Raw genomic sequence first — 22,222 nt, forward strand, 5'->3', positions numbered from 1 at the left:
TGCTGGGGGTATATCAGGAAACAAAACAGACAGTAATCACTTACCTTAGAGAAGCTTACATTCTAGCAAGAACATTAACAAAAAAATAAATGGCAGAGTATTAGAAGGCTATAAGTGCTATGGAGAAAAAAATGAGTGGGATAAGGGGAGTTAGGGTAGAAGAGTTACAATTTATGTAAGCTGATTAAGAATGGCTTTCCTGGGTCTTCCCTGGCAGTCCAGTGGTTAGGACTCCACACTTTCACTGCCAGGGACCCAGGTTCGATCCCTGGTCAGGGAACTAGAATCCCACAAGCCGCGTGGTGCAGCCAGAATAAAAAACAGGCTTTCCTGAAAGGGTAAAATTTGGACAAACACTTGGCAAAGGCCTGGAGAAACAAATAGTGTTAGGTGCTGATGGTAATGCAAACTATATGCCGGTTTGGCAATATATATCAAAGCCTTAATACAATAAATTTACATCGCTTTATAATTAGAAAAATAAACTTTTTTAAACAAAAGAGACCTAAGACAGACATTCATTCAGAGAGAGGTGTACATGGATAGTATTTCACTGTTTTTGTGTTTAGGAAGTTATTCTCTCCATCCCAGGAACAGCTAGCTGTATTTTCATCTCCTCTGTGCCAAGTTCACTTAAATTTGTGTTGTTTTCATAACTATATGAATACAAGAGGATACTACCTTAGATACTTGCCCTCTGGCTAGAAAATTAAGTCTGTGGCTCAAATATGGTTGGACTAGGGGAAAGCAAGTTGAATATGTAATTCCTGGCCTCAACAATGGAAATGATGGTAACCATCTAATTATCCGATCCCTTTCTTCAAACCAGGTCCACAATTACACAGCATAACATGCTAGGAATCACTGGCCAAAGGATTCTAGAGCTGGTGGAATGACATGGAAGTGGTCCAGCAGGGAGCTCTCCTAGCCTCTCTTCTGCTCGTCCAGTCGGTTTTACGACCTCTCTTTTTCCTCTTCGCTTTCCTCCAAGCTCAAATTTATTTAAATGATCTAAATACTTTGGACGTTTCTCCCTGGATGTCTCTATTATACCTCGGTCTCAACAAGCAACTCAGGGTCTGCAAGTTGTTATAGCTTAACTAGTCATCTAGCTGAGATCTTACAGTCAGTATCCCCTGGCCTACAGGATTTCAGAGGTCATGGCTATTCATAGGATGAGTGAAGCCCTCCACACTGCTTCACTCAAACCTGGAAGGACCTTATTTTTAGCAGAAACTGCAAAGCACATGCCTTTGGACCTTTAGAATGCAGTATGTTTCCAGCGTGCTGGGGTCCCTGCATAGTTAATTGGGTGGGGAAAACCAAAGTACATGCACCCAAATCTTGCTTCGTCAGTTGGTGGTCTAAGGAGCTGGGATTTGTGTTTTCGGTCTCCTTCCAGGGGAGTTTCATTGCTTGCATGATTGCCATCCTGCGGCAGATGGACGAGAGCCACTACAGTCACTACATCAGCACTTTCAAGACCAGACAAGACATTATTGTAAGTTGTCTTCATTGGATCCTGGTAACTTTAAGACTTCTCGTATTTTGGCAGAACTGAGCATCATGAGTCTAGGGTTCTCTTCCCACACACCTCCGAGTGCCGTGGCGCTTTCCACAGGGATTACAAGAGGGAGAGTTTTTCTCTGCCACAGGATTTGAAGAAGAGTACAGTCCATATACCAGGAGGTCCTCACGCAGCCACCTACGTCTCTTGGATTTAGAGAGAGCCCATATTTAGAAACATTTGGGTGACCTCTTTTGCTCTCAGCAGAGGACAGTGTCTCATTTTCAGGGACAGTAGTCACCCATGCCCTGGCAAGGATTTTAGGAGGCAGAGATGTTCATGGTCTTTTAAGATGTGGTTGATGTCATCCTTTTCAGTATTCCCTGGAGAGGGAAACAAAAAGAGGTAATACCTGCCCCAGGTAACAGTTGTAAGTTATTGTCAGTTGAAAATATTCCATTCTCTTCTGTTTTAAACAAGAAAATTGTTCTCCTAGTTACAATTAAGCATACAGCCAAAGGTGGCCCAACAGGCTGAGTTAGATCTCTGGCTGCTTCCCCAGGATCCTTCCCTTCAGGGAATTGTTAGTGGCTGTTAAACATCCCTGAAGATTAGAATTCCCTGGCCGTCCAGTGGTTAGGACTTGGTGCTTTCACTGCCGTAGCCTGGGTTTAATCCCTTGTCGGGGACGTAAGATACAACAAGCTGCATGGCCAAAAAAAAAAAAAAAAAATCCCTGAAGGTATTGTCTTATCTTGTGAAGTAGTGGGCTGGACAGGGAGCTGTATTAACAGGCAAGGTCTCATTGCACTCATCTTTGCTCTGGTCGCATCATTCGTGCATATTCCAGTTTTCTTTATGCTCCAGATTTTCCACTTTCTGCCTTTATTATACTGATAGCATGTGGCCAGTACACCCAAGGATATCCAGCTCTTTCTCTGCCAGTCACTCTCCCTTCTGTGAGGTCTACATGATGGAAAAACACACAAGGAATTGTACTGTTTATTATTATTAGTTGTAATCGATCCAATGATGAACCCTCAGAGCACTGTCCTGGACAAAAATAAAGGACTTAATGGGGCTTAGTCTGGAGTCCTATGTGGACCTCCACGTAGGCCATGCTCTGGCTGGCAGCGTGGTACAGGAATATGTAGCGATCTGTAGCTGTGTTTGCAGAGATCTGGGCGAGAGAATTAGGAAGAGGGGAGAGGTGGAAGCCGAGGGTAGCAGTGTTTCTCCTCTGTAGTGGGTTTAAGAACACAGGCTTTAGAACAGCTGGACCTGGGTTTGAATTCTGGCTATTCTGCTTCCCTCTATGAAATTTGGGGCAAGCTCTCTAACCTCACTAAACCTCAATTTCCTTCTCTGTAGGATGGTACCCACCTGGGGGCAGGAGGTAGTTAATGTATTGATGAGTGGACATGTGGAAAATGCCTCACTTTGTGCCTGGCATGTGTTACTAGCTATGAGAACCAACTACTTATAATAATGATAATGATATTACATTATCATTACATATATAATATTATATTATTATTATGTAAGATAAAATTAATATAAAAATAGTTTAGTGACTTTTTTTCAGATTTCCTTCTGAAAGCAGGAAGAATAAAGAAAGTTATACTAAATTCAAACTCTCGACAATTTGGCTCCTTTAAGTAAGCAAAAAGAAGAAGAAAAAAAAACAAACCAGATTTAACTCCTATTTTCCAGGACAGTGGTGAGCTCTTCTCCTGCGTCATCTAATTAAAAGAGGATTATTGTCCCCAAGGGAACAGTAGTCATCAGTGGCAGAACTGCAGGGTACAGCTAAGCCCTTTGACCTCCAGTGGACTGTCCTTTCTCTCGCTCCTGCTGCTTCTGAAGAAATCACTTGAAAGACTTCGGGAAGTGGTAGCTAAAGTGAGGCCTGGGGTTATCTGTGAACTGCCTTTATTATATCATCACTGTTTACAGTTCACTGAGAACACTAGAGTTGAATATAGAGTTGGCGTCAGAATAGATGACCGGCATCTACAGCCTTGTTTCACAAACCATCAACTCCTGTTGACTTGAGGAAAAAAGTTAATAAGTAATGGATGCACCTAAAATGGATGATGAAAAACCGAAAAACTTGTGAACTATGTCTATGATTTCAGAATGGAGGCTAGAAAAGTTTGACTCTCCATTGAACCAGAAGGAAGTCGCACAGACTTGAGAGCTGGAATTGCTCCCATTCCTATGCTGTTGGGCATCCGAAGTGTAGTGGTTAGCCAACAGGACTGGGGTCTCAGAGGAATATTGTTAGAAATAGAACCCAGGCCCCCTGCCTCCCAAGCCCCGTGTTCTTTCTGTATATGATGTCATTCATGAACTAGAACTGCATGGTTTAGTGCCAGAGAAATTGGACTGGATTTTCATTTCAGGAATCTGAGTGGAAAAATGTCTAAATTTAACTAACTAATAAAAAGCTTTCTAAACTTTTTAGCTTTGATTTTTAGCCCGATTGTTCTGAGTTCCTTTTTCCTCTTAGCCCTCTTTTGAGTCGAATAGCTGTTTTTTTTTTTTTTTTTCAATACTGGGCTTTTGTTATTAGTTTTTACAGACATGATGATCCACTGCTATAATCTCTTTTTAAGGACCATTTAGGACCCTCCCCCCAGGCTACGCATGGTAACGTTCCTGGAAGAGGAAGAATCATGTCTCTGCTTCTTATTTATAGCATTTTTGTTCTGTTCTAATAATAATAAGGGAGAATTGGACGCAGAGTTATTAGAAGTATCAGTTTTCTCAGACTCAGATACAGAGAACAAACTGGTGGTTGCTAGAGGGAGGGAGAGTAGAGAGATGGATGAAAGAGGTGAAGGGGATTAAGAGATCCTAACTTCCAGCTGTAAAGTAAAGAAGTCCCAGGATGTAATGTACACAGAGGGAATCCAGTCAGCAACGTTGTAACAACTTTGTACGGTGACAGATGGTAACTGGGCTTATCGTGGGCATCATTTCCTCATGTATAAAACCATCGAATCACCATGTTGTACACCTGAAACTAATATAATATTATGTTAATATTAATTAACTAATATAATATGTTAGTATGTTAATTGTAACTCAATTTTTAAAAGATACCAAAAAGTTAAAAAAAAAAACAGGTATCAGTTTTCTCACAGTTGTTGGTAAATTCATTTGAAGTATGGTAGATCTATTCAGACAACATTGGCAGCCGAGGACTGAAGATATTATGGCTCTAAACTTGGGATCCAGAATCCCAAGGTCTCTTCCCAGCTCTCCAGCTTCTTGCTTTCTATGGCCTTAAGCCAGTCATTTCATTTTTCAACAGTCTCAGTTTTATCATTTATAAAATACAGACAATTTTTTAATCTTTCTCTTCCTTATCAGATTATATGATGTAAACATCAAATCATAGGATCCCTGTAAGAATGCTCTGTTGCATACACACTGCTATGTTTAAAAGAGATGACCAACCAGAAACTACTGTATAGCACAGGGAACTCTGCTCAATATTCCGTAATGACCTAAATGGGAAAATAATTTGAAAGAGAATAGATGCATGTATATGTGTAACTGAATCACTTTGCTGTACACCTGAAACTAACACAACATTGTTAATCAACTATACTCCAATATAAAAGAAAATTTAAAAAAACACAACTCTGTTATCCCTATAAACCTTACTCAAAAGATAGACTGTTATGGGACCTGGGCCATCGTGTTCCTTCCTTTACGTCAGTGTCCTGGAGGAAAGGCTTATGAAGTGTAACCCACTTTTCCCCCAACCATTCCTCCTTTGTTTTCTGCAGGACTTCCTCATGGAAACTTTTATCATGTTTAAGGATCTAATTGGAAAGAACGTCTACGCCAAAGACTGGATGGTCATGAATATGACACAGAACAGGTGAGACCGACCATCGCAGGGCCAGAGGCATTTGAAAACTTGGGTCTGGAAACTATGTTTTGACCCTTGTGAATCATGTTAAATCTCTTTGCTTCAAGTCCACCATCTGTAAAGTAAGGTTCCCCCCGCTTTCGTGGTCCTGGTTTACGTGCTCCTGTTCTTGATTCCATGCAGGCTACTGTGGTCACTCCGACTTGGGCTCTCTACTCTCTTCTTTCTGCTGTAACCTCCTCATTGCTTTCATGTTGATTGTCAGCATCAACTCTGCAAGGTGTCTTTCAGTGTCTCCATATGGCCTTCCTCATCCTGACATTCAAGGCCTCTGCATCCTGGCCCACCCTGCTTTTCTAGCCTTGTCTTCCACTGTTTCCCTCTATATACAACTTGCCCTCCAATCAAACTGGCCTCTTCCCTCCTAACCCTGACCCTGACCCTGAACATGTTCTGTGCCTCCACTCACACCGCTGCTTCCACCTGCGGTGTCTGCCCCATTGTCTCTGGCCATCAACATGCCTCCCATTCCTTAAGGTCCTTCTCAAATGCCATCTCCAAAGGAAGCCGTTCTGATCTGGATGTCATCTTCTCTTCTTTTGATTTTCGCATACCTCTTTGATACCCCCTCCTAGAATTTTCCATATTCTTTGTTTGTTGTCATGGTTCCATTTACAGGTTGCAATCCAAGTTGTAGATTTCTTAAGACCAGGAACCATTCTTTCAAGGCAGAACCTAAGCCAGTGCTTAGCAGTTGCTGGTCCTCAACAAAGACTTGTTGAATGAAAGTGAAATGGACTGAATACAGATACTAAAAGAGATTCAGGATTTTTAAAGAGCTAAATAAAGTAAATCATTATGATAAGCATTATTGTTAACTCTCCGTGGTCCTGATACCTGATTAGAAAAACCCTTCCCAACTATGTACAGATTAGAGAAACAATTGCATCTGAAGTCCTAGACTTTAAAGCGTAAGCATCACAATGGAGCAAAAGGAGCCTTGGTCTGAGGCTCAGGAGCCCTGGCTTGTCCTCTGAGCTGTACGCTGAACTGGCTAAATTGTGATGCAGCCTTGAGCTGTGCTAGTAGTCAGTTCAAGAAACTGATCTTTAGTGACCTTCTCTGTAGAATGTGCTGTTGTTGATCTCTAAGGACCTTGATAGATCTAAAGGTCTTAGATTGCCAAGTCCAGGTTTGATTTGCTTTGGCTTTTAACATAGATGGAAAATGTTTCAAAGAGCATGAAGTTGCCTTCTTTATCCAGTGTGTTTTTCCTCCCCTAGGGTTTTCCTCCGTGCCATAAATCAGTTTGCTGAGGTTCTCACAAGATTCTTCATGGATCAGGCAAGCTTTGAACTTCAGGTAAGCATGAGACTCACCTAGAAGTTCCTTGAGTTCTCAGCCAAATCAAGAGAACCGTTTCATTTTGGAAAACATCGCCTCAGATTTTTTATCATAACACAGATACACACAAACACACCTGCTTGCAGGTAAGCATGCAGGTATTCCTCTACCTACAAACGGTTTAGTGTCCGAAGAGCAGTTTGTATAAACACCTGTTTGAAAGTCCAAAGTGATAGCAAAACTGGTGATCACTAGCTCCATCTTCATTCATTCATTCATTCATCCAACAAATATTAGAGAGTTATATTAGAGAGTACAGGGCACTATTCTAGGCCCTGGTGAAGGCAGACAAGGTCCTGCTTCTGTTACAGGGTACATTTTGTTGGTGATGTGCTTTTGCTGTGATATGGCCTGCGTTTGTATCTATGGAACGTTGGAAGTAGAGTGTCACAAGCAGAGGAGATTATATATACATATTGCATATACATATACATGTTTATGTGTGTATATACATATGTTTTTATATGTGTGTGTGTATATATATCAAAATGGTTATATACGTGTGTGTATTTATACACACACACACACATAAGTACCTATGCCAAAATGGAATCAAGCTGTACAGTTCTTTGGTAACCTGTTAATCTACTTTATTTACTTTTTCTGTGATATTTTCGATGATAATAAATATTTTCACAGTATTTTTAATGGCTGAATACAGTGCATTGTATGGCTGGACCATGGTTTATTTAACCAAATTATTCTTATGAGCATTTAGATTGTTTCCATTTTCTGTTATTATGTTCAATAGCACTGTGAGGGCCTTCCTTGTTTTAAATATTTTTTTAAATACCCGTAAATATGTTATCAGGATAAAGTCCTAAAGTATTTACTAGTCAGAAATTTGGCAGATTGTCAGGGCTTTTGATAAGTATTGCCAAACTACTTACTATAAATAGGTACACTTCTTGGCAACAATTTTCCTTTATCCCAGGAGTAAAGACAAATATAATAGTTTGGATTATTTTTAAAAGCTTGATATTTAATAAAGCATTAAAACTTTCAGGGATGAATAATTGAAACACAGGAGAGAAAAGGAAGTCCTGTGGATTTTATTTTGGATTTTTTTCCCATTAATTTCTGGCGAGTGCATTTGTACCATGTGACACTGTTTTATTATGATCCATATTAATGTTATTTTCTGTTTCTTTTCACCCACATCATTAATTTTGAACAGCTCTGGAACAATTACTTCCATTTGGCAGTCGCTTTTCTCACCCATGAGTCCCTTCAGCTTGAAACATTCTCACAAGCCAAGCGCAACAAAATTGTAAAAAAGTAAGTGTCCTCTTAAACTTGCTTATGATTGGGAAGGCGATTCTTCCATTTCTATTTGGAGCAGGAGTTTTGGTATCACAGAAATTACTGTTCAGTGGCTACCTGTGTTGTTAGTGAGATAGGTCTTAAAATAATCATTTAATAGACCTCAGGTTTCCCCAGATTCACATCTCTTCTCAGGGGCGCATTCATTTTCAAATCAACCATCACATTCTATTATAGAATCTCTACATAAAGAGACACTGAAGCCAGCCAGTCTTCCCATCACCAGGAACAGCTGCCATCTGCTGGCAGCTTGTCCAAATTGCAGGCATAGTGCCTCTGTCTCATGCTTCACAGAGCAGACTCCTTTGGCACCATTGGTCTACCTCCCAGTTTCAGTCACTTCAGCAGAGAAGCCAAGAGTAACACATCACCTAAAAACAGCCTCCAGATTCCTGGCTCAGAATTCAGAATGGACCTGTGTGCAAGAGTGATGAAAGATTTAGGGAAGACTTTCATTGCTTTCACCTCAAGTCTGTTTCGAAGTTCATTGAGAGCCTGGGAACTCAAAGGCTGTGTAATTAAATAGAACTTGAGAAATTTATCATTTCAAAGCTGTGAATTTTAGTTCTGTTCCCCTGCTAGCATGTCTGGGACTCTAGGCAAATTATTTAGCTTCCCTCCAGCTCCTCCCTAAAATACTAAGATTGATGGCTAAGGGATTGAGATTTAGTGATTGCACTTCCAAAGATAAAAGTAAAACCTGTTTTGTAGATTTCCTTGTGGGGTGGGTATCAAGAGATATTTGATTTTTAAGATGGACACCTTAATCTTTTTTTTTTTTTTTTTTTTTGTTTTTGTTTTTGTTTTTTGCGGTACGCGGACCTCTCACTGCCGTGGCCTCTCCCGTTGCGGAGCACAGGCTCCGGACGCGCAGGCCCAGCGGCCACGGCTCACGGGCCCAGCCGCCCCGCGGGACGCGGGATCCTCCCGGACCGGGGCACGAACCCGCGTCCCCTGCATCGGCAGGCGGACTCCCAACCACTGCGCCACCAGGGAAGCCCGACACCTTAATCTTATTCTTTAGAATACCTTAAATGACATAACTTCATTCAAGGATGTATTTGATTTTGGTTAAATGACCATAAGTGAAATGAGTTGGCACCAAGTCTGATAAATAAAGTGGCTAGTTAGGATTAATGATTCTGGTTTTGGTCAAAGGAAAGTGGGACTGTAAGTACAATCCATGTAAAAATATATATGCATATGGGCCAAGATCAACCTTAGGAAATAAAAAACATTTATATTAAGCTTATAGGAATGTGAATGAATTTTTTTTCAAGACTTCTCTAATTTTTAGTAAAAGCATCCACAGTAGTATTAATAAGCAATAAGAATAGTTATCATTTATTATCTATTATGTGCCAGACATGGACCACATATGCTTGTATAATAATAATAAAATTAGCTTAGGTACCTTTGTTAAATAGGAATAGTAAGAAAAATTTTTCAATATATTTTTATACTGGCTTCTGAAGACACTTCCAAAGCAAGAATTTGAAAAAAAGATGTTTGATGCAGTAGTATCATAAGTAGAAAACATAGAACCGTGCTGGCAGGGTAGGTCATACGTCCATATTCTAACTCCTTGGGAACATTTACAGCATCTACTTTGGACCCACCCTGTTTCTATTTTCTAAGCCTCCAGCCTCTGATATGGTATATGGTGTGGGGTAGCCCTAGGCATATGTATTCTTTAAGAGATTTTCAGGTGACTCTGATTCACCTCTGCCCAAGAACCACTGTCTAGATCAATGCTTCTCTACTCTTTTTTCCTCCATTGTCAACTCCTGTAAGGAACCTTTTTAGCAAATGTTTTTCTAATCACCCCCCCATGAAATATTAATATCACAGATATACCATATATCAGTTTATGTACTAAATGTATATCTGTACTTTATACATAAAAACAGGAAGCTTTTTTTTGCCCCCATGGACCAATTTTCACCCCTTCAGGGACACTGTCACCCCCACTGAGAATGTATGTCTAGAGATTCCCAATGTGAGTGCTTTGAAGAGCGTCCTGGTGTGGATAAGGGTTACTCAAATATAAGTATATAAACGCCAGCCACATTACTGTATAAGTCACCCCTCATTCGTCTTCCTTTTCTTCAGTGTTTGTTGTGTTTTATTTTATTTTTTCGCTTAAGAGCAACCAGAGTGTTTCTCACTCTTCGCTCTTCAATAAAATTTGTTAATCTCATTTTCTCCGTGATTTTTTGACACTTACTTTGGTCTTCCTCCTGCTGTGAAAGCGCCCCCACCTCTCTGTGGCTCAGTTCTTGGGGGCTTTTTTCGGTATCGACCACATCTCCTTGTGGGATCTTAGTTCCCTGACCAGGGATCGAACCCTCACCCCCTGCAGTAGAAGCACAAGTCTTAACCCCTGGACCACCAGGGAAGTCCCTCGACCACATCTCTTAATGTGATTTTGCCTCGAGACCTACCTTAATCGTGACCTAGAGGAACACAGGCTCTTTTACCTCCCTCATCATTGTATTATGTGTTCTCGTTTCCACTGCACATCTTTCTCCTGGTTTATGATCTTCTTCCTAGATACGGGGACATGAGAAAGGAAATCGGCTTTAGGATCCGGGACATGTGGTATAACCTGGGTGAGTGTATAACCCAAACAGGCCCACACACCACTCCTGGGTGACACGCATCCCACGATGAATTCTTTTCCATTTTAATTCCAAGAATCCTGAGATGGATTTCTCTGTGTGTCTGCAAGTGCAAGTTGACTTGTTGGTCTCTTACGACATCACATGTTAACAGAAAACAATACTTAGTCACTCACTTCTGAATTGATTTACCCACATAAACTTTTTCTTTTCTTATGGGCCCTGTGGAGGAAGATTGTAGCACTTTACTTCTGGTGAAATTATTTTTTTTCATGTCCTCACTTACTTTCATTTCAGGTCCCCACAAAATCAAATTCATCCCATCCATGGTGGGTCCCATTCTGGAGGTCACACTGACCCCCGAAGTAGAGCTCCGGAAAGCCACCATCCCCATTTTCTTTGATATGATGCAGTGTGAGTTCAATTTCAGTGGAAATGGCAATTTCCATATGGTAAGGAGTGGTGGACCTGTCGTCTTACTAATGCACGTAGAGTCACCTCTTATTTATTTTCTTTCAATATAGAGAAGCAGTAGCCTGAATAAAACAAATCAAAGGTGATCTAAAAACTTCTTTTTTTGCGTTTTATTTTGTAAAGCGATTAGGCATAGGATCAGATAGTCCAACCAAGGCCCTAGGAGCAGCCTTTTCTGCTGCGTGTGTTTCCTAAAGAAGCACTCTTATCTCTGGATAATTAAAATTTGACTTCATGCAGTTTAATCCTATCTCTTGCAAATATTGCAGTGGATTGAGGGAATGGTGCAGGGGCCTTTAGCTTTGAGACCTTAGTCTGCCTGATATATTTTTCCTATGCTTCAATTTCCTTATCTATACAGTATATTAGTATTGAATGGAAGATTTTGCAGCTATGAAGCTCTGCCAAAGCAATCCCATTGTCAAGACTTCGACAAGAGCCAAAAATAAAATGGAAAATTAGAATCATTAAGCTATTTTTGTATGCATAGTTGTGATTAGATAATAATGTTTGGGGTAATTTTTTTCTGTAAATATAAAGCAAAAGACAGAGTAGCACAAGGCTGCTTTAGGAAGTTTTGATATTCATGGATGATGTGAAGTGGGGTCTTCCTCTATGTATGTTGGAATTAGTTTACAACTCAGTAAAGGGGTTGGGTCCAATCTAGAAAACTTGGCTGGATGTCTTTCATGTCCTCTTCTGAGAATGTGGCATTCTCCTGTGAAATTCCGCCTCTGCTTTCAGTTTGAGAATGAGTTGATCACAAAGCTGGACCAAGAGGTGGAAGGGGGAAGAGGAGATGAACAATACAAAGTCCTTCTGGAAAAACTGTGAGTACTTCAGAAACAAAATCTCACGTTGATTGCATCATTTAGTGATGGAGAAAAGCAGGCTTCTGCTGCCCTTACAGACCAATCGAGTAGTCTCAGCATCCCTGGGGTCACCACCATGAATGGTTCTCGGTTGGGGGGGGGGGTCATGGAGTTTACACCATCCACTGCTGACATTTGTTTATCTGTTGTGAGTCAAATGTTCATGTTTTCCTGGCCAGCCCGGCCCTCGAGAACAGAGCAGATTGAGGAGAGAGGGCGATGGACAGAGTAGTGGCATTTTGCCCAGTGTTTGAAATGCTGAACTTTGACAAAAGTGCTAGCACCTTTAATTATGGCTTCGAAGCAATAATTTAAAGGAGAAGGGAAAAACATTTCAAGGTCCACTTTACATTTAAGAATACCTTAAGCCCTGTGAAGGATGTCTGAGAACACCAGGTACAGCTCCAGCCCTTTTCACTGCCCTCCGCACACCCCAGGCCAACACATTCATTCCCTCCCTGTGCTCACATTATCCCACTGTTCCCCATCCAATACCCTGACAGACCTTTGCCTGTCACCCTCTGTCCCTCTTACTCTCCTTTGCATGTATAGAATGACAGTATAACAAGAGTGGTTAAAAACACTTAGATGTTGGGGAGAGAGATTGTGCTTCAAATCCCCTTTCTCCACATACTAGGATTTTGACTTTGGACAGATGCTCTAACCTATACAACACCCCCCTTTTTTTTTTTTTTTTGGTCATCTACAATGATAAGATCTGTATTTTGGTGAGGATTAAATGAGATGATGCATTAACACAGTGTCTGTCACAGAGCTCATGCTGGACAAATGTTGGCTGCTCTAGTGTTCATTACTGTTATTATCTGCAGATCTTCCCAGCATCCTGGGTTGTAACTACCCTAGACTGTTCATTTCTTATGTTCTCTGAACTTTTATGATATGGGCCAACTCTGTCACCTGTTGATTGGGTACGTGCCTAAGTCTTTCTGGGATTTACCTGCTTCGTGGACGTGGTGGGCATTAGACTGAGCTGAGGACGGGGACACTCCCAACTTTGTTTTTCATTTTTCAAAGATTTTTTTTAAGGAACTAGCACACAGGGTACTCAGAAATGGAACTGATGACTCGTCTGTATTGTAAAGAACCAGAAGTCCGTCTTATTTGGTTTGTAATGGATGATAAGATGGTTTATTGATCTTTTCATCCCATATCCATTTGGTCTGCCTGTTTGAGATTCAGACCTTTCAATTTATCACTTCTGCAGTTCTGATCTCATACGGGAATGAAGTGCAGGTGTTACACACACATTTACAAGTGATAATAAAACTACACTTTAAAAAAATCCTACAGTTGACTTTTCACATACAGATCTTATTTTTCCTTCATTCTTCTTGAATCACGAATGCAAAAAAATATGACTGCACAAATTTCCAGTGCTCAAGAATAATTCAAGAGTCTGGACTAATGCTTTGAACCCATTTTTTCTCCTGTTCCCAAAGTTTTCTTCTAATTGTCTAATCTGAGAAGCTCCTATAGAAGCTTTGTTCTATTTGGATCCAGAGGGAGAGGATTTAGACCAAAAGTTTAACCTCCATCTACCTATTTACAACTGTGCATTTTTTCCTGAAAATAACTTTTTTTAAAACATCTTTATTGGAGTATAACTGCTTTACAGTGGTGTGTTAGTTTCTGCTTTATAACAAAGTGAATCAGCTATACATATACATATATCCCCATATCTCCTCTCTCCTGTGTCTCCTACTTTGGTTTTTTTTTTTTTTTTTTTTGCGGTACGCGGGCCTCTCACTGTTGTGGCCTCTCCCGTTGCGGCGCACAGGCTCCGGACTCAGGCTCAGTGGCCATGACTCACGGGCCCAGCCGCTCTGCAGCATGTGGGATCTTCCCGGACCGGGGCACGAACCCGCGTCCCCTGCATTGGCAGGCGGACTCTCAACCACTGCGCCACCGGGGAAGCCGGCGTCTCCCACTTTCATCCAAAGAGCCACATGTCTAGCAGTGTAGTAGGTTCCTAGGTTCCTCTAGGCTGGGCATCAGTCCAAGATTCTCCAGAGTTCCCTCAGGATGCCCTGAAGATGCCTTAGGGAGAATAAAGACGGAGAAAAGATGGTCCTTTCAATGAGTAGAGCAATCAGATAGCACACACAAAACTTTTTGGGCAAAGGTTCTCAATTCTGTGGTATTGACAGAAGACAAAAACAAATACAAATAGAAATTCAAAGAAGGGCAGAGTGGGCTGGGATCCTCAGTGATGATAGGGTTTGAGCTACAGACCTAAAGAAAACGTAGAATTTGAGTAACAGCGAGTAGCCTTGTAAGTGCAGGACCCAGGCTAGCATAGACTGGAGTTACAAGAAAGGGTGTATGTCTCCTAGTCTGGCGCCACCTGCTGCCAGGACCATGGACAGCACTCATAGGCGGTGCTGGAGTCACCGTGTGGGACATGGGCATTTGTCTCTATCTCTGCCCCACAGACTTCTAGAACATTGCCGGAAACATAAATACCTCTCCAGCTCCGGAGAAGTATTCGCACTCCTGGTCAGCAGCCTCTTAGAGAATCTCTTGGACTACAGAACCATTATCATGCATGACGAGAGCAAGGAAAACCGCATGAGCTGTACCGTTAACGTGCTGGTACGTGCCACGCCCCTGGGACGTGCCATGCCCCTGGGATGGTGAGAGGGCAGTGCCCGGCTGCCCCTGCCCCCCATGGCGCAGCTCTAAATAGATCCGGCAGACAAAAAGGTCCCCTGGGACCACCTTTCCAGAGTCCGTGTCCTGCTGAGTCTAATTGGAATGGCCAACTCAGCTTTGAACTCACAGATGCCAGCTGCCTCAGACCTTGAGGATAAATGTGGAAACGGATGAAAAATGCAACATAAGCTCTTGACTCAACTCTCTTACCGAAGGCCATCCTCAGCCTGTCTTGTTTTTATGTGGTTGCTTTATTGTTGGGATTATTCGACACAGACGAAAATGCGTTAAAAACAATATACCATGAGCAGAGAATTAGTCCATGAAATCCTCTAGGTGGTAGAACCCTGTGGTCTTGCCTTTCCTTAGACAGTTGTAACTGGGACCACAGACCTCAGAGGTTTAGGCTGCCATACACTCCTCTTCATATAAATCAAGAACCTACCGCCTCTGAGTCCCTGAGAAAACAGAATATCAGGTGATGTGGGTATGACCCAGCTGTCTATTCACCTAGAAGGTTCCCTCACATTTCCCAGAAGCCTGGTCCTAAAAGAATTCAACTTTTCTGCTTTATAAATTGTCACTTCCTTATTTTCTTAGGGGTATTTGTTAAAGGGAAAGAATAAAGTCTTTGGAAAAGTGACACTTGAAAAGTGCAAGTAGTGGTTTGTCCGTTTTTGTGGCAAGCTCATCAATAATGGCTTTGTGTTGGTATTTTGTGACTTTTTTTGTAGAATTTTTACAAAGAAAAGAAGAGAGAGGACATCTACATAAGGTAAGCTGAAAGAAATGTCTGCTTTTGCTGTTTATGTCAGGGCTTTATGATTTATTTCTCCAATAAATGAAAACAATAAGCCCCAACACCGTGCTTGCTGCTTCGAGAGACACCAGAAAGTGTGTGATATGCTCCCTTCTTCCTAAAAGGGTAAACGCTTCAGACAGATGCACAAGTACGTACAATACGAGGAAGTGTAGAGGGAGGATCGTGTCGGGATTCCAGGAAAGGATAGAGGGCTGTGGCCAGGCAACTAGGGAAAACAGCACAGGAAAGACGTGAAATTCACCCTCTGTCAAGGACTGTTAGCCCGGCGTGCAGGAAGCCCTGAACGTGAAAGCAAGTTGGATGTCAACTATGTGCATTTTCCTGGGGAAACATGCCTTAGCTCTCATGAGCTTCCCAAAGGGGTCTGTGACGTTAAAAAATGTTTTTAAACATCACTGCCTTAAACGAAGAGTACAAAGTAGCACAGGTAGAGTAGGAAAGACACACAGGCAGGAAGCAGCACAAAGACTTAAGGAACAGGAAGTAACTTATTCCTGCCGCCTGGCTGTGACATGAGCCAAATGTCCCATCAACTCCCTGGCAGCAGAATGCCTCCTTTCTCCCATTCTGACCAGATACTTGTACAAGCTGCGGGATTTGCACCGGGACTGTGAGAACTACACCGAAGCTGCCTACACGCTCCTCCTACATGCTGAGCTCCTGCAGGTAAGTGGATCAGGTATGCTATTTTTCAGCCGTCCAGCCCTTTGGGGCCACATCCTGTATGATTTTGATGGGAAAGTTCCCTACTCAAGGAGGACCCTTTTATCCAAGAATGTTTTTATACCTTCTAAATAGGCACAGCTAGTTTTTAGACCAAGGTTGGGAACATTTCCATTATTATTTATTTATTTACTTATTTACTTACTTTTAAATTTTATTGAAGTATAGTTGACTGATAGTGTTGTGTTAATTTCTGCTTTACAGCAAAGTGAGTCAGTTGTACATATGTATACTTTTTTTCATATCTTCCATTATGGTTTGCCACAGGATATTAAATATAGCTCCCTGTACTCTACACTAGGACCTTGTTGTTTATCCATTCTAATCCCAAAGTCCCAATCCATCCATCCCCCGCTCCGTCTTCCCATTGGCAACCACAAGTCTGTTCTCTCTCTGTGAGTCTGTTTCTGTTTTGTAGATATGTTCATTTGGGTCGTATTTTAGATTCCACATGTAAGTGATGTCATATGGTATTTGTCTTTCTCTTCCTGACTTACTTCACTTAGTATGATCACCTCTAGGTCCATCCATGTTGCTGCAAATGGCATTACTTCATTCTTTTTTTTTTTTTTTTTTTTACTTCATTCTTTTTTATGGCTGAGTAATATTCCACTATATATGTACCACATCTTTATTCACTCATCTGTCCATGGACACTTAGGTTGTTTCCATGTCTTGGCTTTTGTGAATAGTGCTGCTTTGAACATATGGGTGCATATCATTTATTTAAGAATCCTGCGGAAGCAGAGCACGACTTACAGGCTGCTAATACTGACGCTCTAAGTGAAGAAACAGGGACTTCCCTGGTGGTGCCGTGGTTAAGAATGCACCAGCGCAGGGGACACGGGTTCGAGCCCCGGTCAGGGAAGATCCCACATGCCACGGAAAAACTAACCCCGTGCGCCACAACTACTGAGCCTGCGCTCTAGAGCCCGCGAGCCACAACTACTGAGCTTGCATGCTGCGACTACTGAAGCCCACGAGTGAGCCTAGAGCACGTACTCTGCAACAAGAGAAGCCACCGCAGTGAGAAGCGTGCGTACCTCAACGAAGAGTAGCCCCCGCTCGCCACAACTAGAGAAAGCCCGCGCAGAAATGAAGACCGAATGCAGCTGTTATTAATTAAATTAAATAATTAAATATTAATTAAATTAATTAAAATAAATATATTTATTTATTTTTAAAAAAGCAAAATACACGTCAATCAATGTGTGTAGAACTGTAGAGAAGTGAGCTGTAAGTAAATATAGAACTGTAGAAGTACTATCCTATTTATCCTGTCTCACTGAGGAAATTATACTGTGCCATGGATATAAATACAGCTCTACATCATCAATCCCAAATAATTATTTCCAGCTCTGACGACTCCTCCAACTTACTGTTCTGTCAACATCAATCTCTGAATGACTAGCAGACAACTCACACTTGGCGTGACAGTAACAGAAGCTGTTCCCTCCACTGTCCTCCTGGGTCCCTCCCTTCCTCTCCTTTCTCCCCATTTCACTAAAGGGCACTGGCATCTAATAAAAGATACCGGTCGTCATCATCTTTTACTTACCCCTCCCACATTCTGCACAAACAAGAATCGTGGACCTCTGTCCAAAACCCTCCCTCACCCCATCCGCTTTTCTTTCTTTCTTTTTTAAATTGAGAAAGTTTGTGCTATAGCATTAGATCTACAGGGCTTATTTATTTATTTATTTATTTTAAAACAAATTTATTTATTTATGGCTGCATTGGGTCTTCGTTGCTGCGCGTAGGCTTTCTCTGTTTGTGGTGAGTGGGGCCTTCTCCTGTTGCGGAGCACAGGCTCTAGGCGTGTGGGCTTCAGTAGCTGTGGCACGCAGGCTCAGTAGTTGTGGCTTGCGGACTCTAGAGCACAGGCTTAGTAGTTATGGCTCACAGGCTTAGTTGCTCCGTGGCATGTGGGATCTTCCCGGACCAGGGCTTGAACCCGTGTGCCCTGCATTGGCAGGTGGATTCTTAACCACTGCACCACCAGGGAAGCTCTCCAGGGCTTATATATCTGCTAGTTTCAAGTTTATACCCTTAAACAATCTTCCTCCTATTCCCCCACCCCGCAGCCCCTGGTAACCACCGTTCTACTCTCTGTTTTTACAAGCCCGGAATTTTCAGATGCCACATATAAGTGAGGTCCTACAGTGTTTGTCTTTCTTGTCTAACTTACTTCACTTTGAATAATACCCTTAAGGTCCATCCGTGGTGTTGCAGATGGCAGGATTTCCTTCTTTCTCATGGCTGAATAATATTCCATTGTATGTATATACCACTTTTTTTTTTTTTTTTTTTTTTTTTTTTGCCGTACGCGGGCCTCTCACTGTTGTGGCCTCTCCCGTTGCGGAGCACAGGCTCCGGACGCGCAGGCCCAGCGGCCATGGCTCACGGGTCCAGCCGCTCCACGGCATGTGGGATCTTCCCGGACCGGGGCACACACCCGTGTCCCCTGCATCAGCAGGCGGACTCTCAACCACTGCACCACCAGGGAAGCTCTATACCACATTTTTACTCATTCATCCATTGATGGCCACTTAGGTTGTATCTTGGCTAGTGTGAATAATGCTGCAGCGAACACGGGGGTGCAGATGTCTCTTTGATAGCCTTACCCTATCCACTTTTCTTTATCTCCATTGCTACCATCTTGGTCCAAGTTATCATTTTTAGCCTCCTACTACATCTCTCTGCCTCCATTCTTGTACCTAGCAATTCATTTTCTTGTATAATTTAAACTTTATTTTATACCTAAATAATACATGTATATTGTTCTAAGCTTTGGAATTAAAAACTGGAGTTCTCTGCTTCACCACTTCCCCTAAGGCAGCCATTCACAGTTCATACGCACGATTGGGGCACCAGAAAGCTTACTGTATATGGGTTAGGGAGGAAGGCTTGTTGACTGTGGGATGATCCAAAAGAAACCACAGTGTCAGTGACTGTAGGTCTTTTCGTTTGTGCTTCTCAGAAAATTCAGCTCTCCTATCCTGGCATAAGGTATGAGGTGTGGATGCCACTTTTTCCCCATAGAGCTACTCAGTAGGGATGCTGCTTATTAAGTATAGTCCACATTTTCATCATTTCCACATTTTCATCATTGGTATGAGATCCCATCTTGATCATGTACTAAATCACTGTATGGAGGGTCGGGGGGAACCTCTTTCTAGATTTTACATATTTTGCATGGATCTCTGTCAATTCATGCCCCAGGACCACACTGTTTCAATTATCAGTATGTTTTATGACCTAGTAGTTTCTCTTCATTCCTCTTCTTTTTCAGAGTTTTCCACCTTATTCCTTTTTGTTTATTTTTTTCACATGGACTTTTTTTTTTAATAAATGTATTTATTTTATATTGTATTTTTGGCTGTGTTGGGTCTTCGTTTCTGTGCAACAGCTTTCTCCAGTTGCGGTGAGCGGGGGCCACTCTTCATCGCGGTGCGTGGGCCTCTCACTGTCACGGCCTCTCCTGTTGCGGAGCACAGGCTCCAGACGCGCAGGCTCAGCAGTTGTGGCTTAGCCGCTCCGCGGCATGTGGGATCTTCCCGGACCGGGGCTCGAACCCGTGTCCCCTGCATTGGCAGGCAGATTCTTAACCAACAGGGAAGCCCCACATGGGCTCTTGAATCATGAAATTTAAAATTAATTTAGGGGAGAGCGGCTGGGCCCGTGAGCCATGGCCGCTGAGCCTGCGCGTCCGGAGCCTGTGCTCCGCAACAGGAGAGGCCACAACAGTGAGAGGCCTGCGTACCGCAAAAAATAAATAAATAAATAAATAAATAAATTTAGGGGAGAATTTCCATGTTTATAAAATAGCATTTTCTTACCCAAAAGCACGGTATGACTTTCCATTTGTTCAAGGCTGCTTTTGTGCCCTCTTGTGGTGTATTAACATTTTCTGTGTAGAAGTCTTTTATTTATTTATTTTTATTTTTTTTTTTTTTGCGGTACGCAGGCCTCCCACCGCTGTGGCCTCTCCCATTGCGGAGCACAGGCTCCGGACGCGCAGGCTCAGGGGCCACGGCTCACGGGCCCAGCCGCTTCGCGGCATGTGGGATCTTCCCAGACCGGGGCACAAACCTGCATCCCCTGCATCGGCAGGCGGACCCCCAACCACTGTGCCACCAGGGAAACCCAGAAGTCTTGGATATTCCTTTTTATGTTTATACCTAGATATCTTTTCTTTTTAATTTAATTATGGCTTAAGTACATATAAAATTAAATTTACCATCCTAGGCATTTATAAGGGTATAATTTAGTGGCATTAAGTATATTCACATTGCTGTGCCTCGGTATCTGATCATTTTGGGTTTATTCTTATAGGAGTCATTTCTTCTGTTATCTTCAGCATGGTTATTATTTATATGAAATCTATCTGTAATTTATTTCCAAATATGTTAATTTTGACCCCACTACTTAATTCTCTCATTATTTGTGGTAGGTTTTCAATTGCACCCTTTGTGAATGGATTGATTATGAAGAATACAATCATTGCTTTCACATGATAGTTCTACCCCTTTTTTTGCATTTTTATACTTCTGATTTCTCTCTTTTATCTGTACTGAGTGGTAACCAGTACAACCACAGTCATGATGGTTGGCAGCCTCACCTCATTCCTGACCTTCATGGGAATGCCTTGAGTGTCCATTTGGCATGCACTTGTTTTGAAGCTGGCATGTATATGTATATGCGTGTGCAATTTTTGTGTTTAATAAATTATCAAAAATATATGATTGAGTCAAAGATATATACAAATATTTCTGTGAATTTTTGCAGCTGAATATTTGTTACATTCATCTCCTTTAAATGAATTGATGTGTTGCATCAATCTCTTGTGTTGCTTTTGTGTTTTTCAGTGGTCTGACAAGCCCTGTGTACCCCATTTGCTTCAGAGGGACACTTACTATGTGTATACTCAGCAAGAGCTTAAAGAGAAGCTGTATCAAGAAATCATATCGTATTTTGACAAAGGCAAGGTGAGTGTTGGGTAGTTTGTTTTTGTATGAAGGCAAAGGAAGAAATGACCGCAATACTTATACACTGCAGTTTTGATCTTCACCAGCCAGAGTTAGCGCAGAGACCCCTACAAGACAGCCCAAACTTCAGACACCAGCTGCAAGATCAGGGGTCCCCAGGCCACCCACATTTCTGACCAATTGACTATAAATTTGGGGAGGGAGTGTCTATGGTTCCCCCCCTCAGGTTTGATACTATACTAGAACAACCAACAAAACTTGGTATAATGCTGTTCTTAATGATTACAGTTTTATTATAAAGGATACAAATCAGAACCAGCCAGATGAAGAAATACACAGGGCAAGGTCTAGGAGGGTCCCAGATGCATGGCTTCTGTGTCCTCTCCCTGTGGATTCAGACACATCACACTCCTGGCGAACTGATGTGTTCGCCAACCAGGAAGCTCATTGGAGCTCTGTGTGCAGCATTTTTAATTTTTTTTGTTTTTTTCTGCCGCACCACACGACATGCGGGATCTTAGTTCCCCTACCAGGGATCGAACCCACACCCCTTGCAGTGGAAGCGTGGACTCTTAACCAGTGGACTGCCAGGGAAGTCCTGTGTGCAGGATTTTTATTGGGGTGTCGTTATATTGGCTGGACTGATTGAATCATAAACCACATGAATAAACTCCATCTCCAGCCCCCATCTCCTCCCTGGAGGTCTGGCTGATACTGTATAGCTCAAGGCTCCAACCCTCTAATCAAATGGCTGGTGGTCCTGGCAGAGGCGAGCCCCCATTCTAAGACTATCCTGCCCACCATGAGTCACCTCGTTAGTATCAACTCCCATGTGGTCTGAGAGGTCCACCATGAATAACAATGACACTCCTGTCACTGGGGAAATTCCAGGAGTTTAGAAGCTGCCTCCCAGGAGCTTAGGACAAAG

The 22,222-nt window shown here is 42.2% G+C and overlaps 1 protein-coding gene across 1 annotated transcript in view; it reads left to right on the plus strand.

Moving 5' to 3' along the window:
- The window catches only part of DOCK5 (dedicator of cytokinesis 5), a 215,655-nt gene that overhangs the window by 157,195 nt on the left and 36,238 nt on the right, over positions 1 to 22,222 (plus strand). The window contains exons 28-38 of the mRNA XM_082624873.1: positions 1,403 to 1,501; positions 5,308 to 5,402; positions 6,677 to 6,755; positions 7,975 to 8,075; positions 10,674 to 10,732; positions 11,039 to 11,193; positions 11,960 to 12,045; positions 14,541 to 14,700; positions 15,495 to 15,535; positions 16,159 to 16,249; positions 21,175 to 21,294. Of these exons, the coding sequence (XP_082480999.1) occupies positions 1,403 to 1,501; positions 5,308 to 5,402; positions 6,677 to 6,755; positions 7,975 to 8,075; positions 10,674 to 10,732; positions 11,039 to 11,193; positions 11,960 to 12,045; positions 14,541 to 14,700; positions 15,495 to 15,535; positions 16,159 to 16,249; positions 21,175 to 21,294 (1,086 nt within the window). The remainder of the gene's footprint in view (positions 1 to 1,402; positions 1,502 to 5,307; positions 5,403 to 6,676; positions 6,756 to 7,974; positions 8,076 to 10,673; positions 10,733 to 11,038; positions 11,194 to 11,959; positions 12,046 to 14,540; positions 14,701 to 15,494; positions 15,536 to 16,158; positions 16,250 to 21,174; positions 21,295 to 22,222) is intronic.

Source organism: Mesoplodon mirus (genome assembly GCF_964341445.2).
Source record: "Mesoplodon mirus genome assembly, chromosome: 1".
NCBI lineage: Eukaryota > Metazoa > Chordata > Mammalia > Artiodactyla > Ziphiidae > Mesoplodon > Mesoplodon mirus.